Source organism: Eimeria mitis, genomic scaffold, assembly GCF_000499745.2.
Source record: "Eimeria mitis Houghton genomic scaffold, Emh_scaff773, whole genome shotgun sequence".
In the NCBI taxonomy this organism is placed as follows: domain Eukaryota; phylum Apicomplexa; class Conoidasida; order Eucoccidiorida; family Eimeriidae; genus Eimeria; species Eimeria mitis.
This window is the reverse complement of record NW_013575671.1, coordinates 10,494-12,305: the sequence shown is the minus strand read 5'-3', so window position 1 is coordinate 12,305 and position 1,812 is coordinate 10,494. Positions and strand designations below refer to the sequence as shown.

The 1,812-nt window shown below is 51.3% G+C and overlaps 1 protein-coding gene across 1 annotated transcript in view; it reads right to left on the bottom strand.

Annotated features, from left to right (window-relative positions):
* Window positions 1-1,082: 1,082 nt before the first annotated feature.
* The window catches only part of EMH_0021840 (uncharacterized protein), a gene marked incomplete at both ends in the record, with an annotated part of 4,955 nt that continues 4,225 nt past the window's right edge, over window positions 1,083-1,812 (bottom strand). The window contains one exon of the mRNA XM_013501847.1: window positions 1,083-1,441. Coding sequence (XP_013357301.1) covers window positions 1,083-1,441 — 359 coding nt within the window. The remainder of the gene's footprint in view (window positions 1,442-1,812) is intronic.

The following is a 1,812-nucleotide window of genomic DNA, read 5'->3' as shown; positions in this document are numbered from 1 at the left end:
CCCCCTGAAGTACCCTGGGGGCCCCCTGAAGTACCCTGGGGGCCCCCTGAAGTACCCTGGGGGCCCCTAGGATACCCTGGGGGCCCCTAGGATACCCTGGGGGCCCCTAGAATACCCTGGGGGCCCCTTAAAGTACCCTGGGGCCCCCAAGAGTACCCTGGGGGCCCCCTAAGGGTAGCGGTAGGAAGAGGTGGGGGCCCCTGATAGAAACAGCGAGGCCTTGGGGGCGAGTGAAGGGGAATCTGAAAGGGTTTAGGGTTTAGGGTTTAGGGTTTAGGGTTTAGGGTTTAGGGTTTAGGGTTTTGGTGGTTTAGGGTTTGAGTTTACCTGTAAAGAAGGCCGCCAAGAAGGCGAAGATGAGCCCGAGACACTTCTGGTCGTCCATGGCGGTTTAGGGTTTAGGGTTTAGGGTTTAGGGTTTAGGGTTTAGGGTTTAGGGTTTAGGGTTTTGCACAGAATGTATGAAAATTATATACAAGAGTTTAAAGTTTCGAGTGTAAGAGAGCTGATTCAGTGGTTTAGGGTTTAGGGTTTAGGGTTTAGGGTTTAGGGTTTAGGGTCCTTCGGCGGCGGTCTAGTGGTCCCCTGCGGGGGTCTAGGGTTTAGGGTTTAGGGTTTAGGGTTTAGGGTTTAGGGTTTAGGGTTTGTGTTTTAGGGTTTTAAGATAGAGAGAGTTTCACAATTGTATAAAATAAACAGAAGAAACAAAACAAAAAAAGAGAATATACAAAACCCTAAACCCTAAACCCTAAACCCTAAACCCTAAACCCTAAACCGCCGGTGGTTACGGTCCTCTGTAGCTGCAGCATAAACCAAAAGAAAAAAATAAAAAAAATAAAAAAAAAATAAATAAATTAATGTTTATTTATTTTTATTTTTTATTTTTTATACACAAAGACACACACAAAACACAGACATCTTCTTTTTCATCTTCTCCCCTTTTGCTGCTGCTGCTGCTGCTGCTGCTGCTGCTGACTCGGCTGCTGCTGCTGCTGCTGCAGCTGCTGCTATCGATTCTCCTGCAGTTTCTGCTGTTGACTCAGCTACTCCTATTGCTACTGCTGCTGCTGCTACTGCTGCTGCTACTGCTGCTGCTGCTGTTGCTGCTGCTGCTGCTGCTGCTGTTGCTGCTGCTGCTGCTGCTGCTGTTGCTGCCGCTGCTGCTGCTGCTGCTCCTTGGTGGGAACGTCCCTCAGTTCTCTGCTCAGTGTACCGAGACTGCTACTGCTGCTGCTGCTGCTGTTGCTGTTGCTGCTGCTGCTGCTGTTGCTGCTGCTGCTGCTGCTGCTGTTGCTGCTGCTGTCGCTGCTCCTAAACCTGTTGCTCCTGCTACTACTACTAGTGCTGCTGCCTCTGGCACTGGGTTTGCTGCTGTTCCTGCTGCTGCTGCTGCTGCTGCTGCTGTTGGGGGTGTCTATGGCTTTTCGAAGCTTCGCTGTTGCTGCTCAGCAGCAGCAGCAGCAGCAACAGCAGCAGCAGCAACGAGGTTAGCAGCAGCAGCAAAGTCATCAGCAACAACAATATCAGCAGCAGCAACAGCAGCAACAGCAACATCAGCAGCAACAGCAGCAGCAGCAGCAGCAGCAAGCGTCGTTCAGGGCTAAGACTAACAAATGTTGAGAAAGTAGAGAAAGGCATCCTGCTGCTGCTGCTGCAGCAGCAGCAGCAGCAGGAGCTCACATAGCAGCAGCATGCGCAGCAAATGCAAGTGCAGCAGCAGCTACAAAGCTGCTGCTGCTGCTGCTGCTGCTGCTGTTTCAATTGTTTGCTGCTGCATCTCTGTCCGCTGTTGCTGCAGCAGCAGCAGCAGCA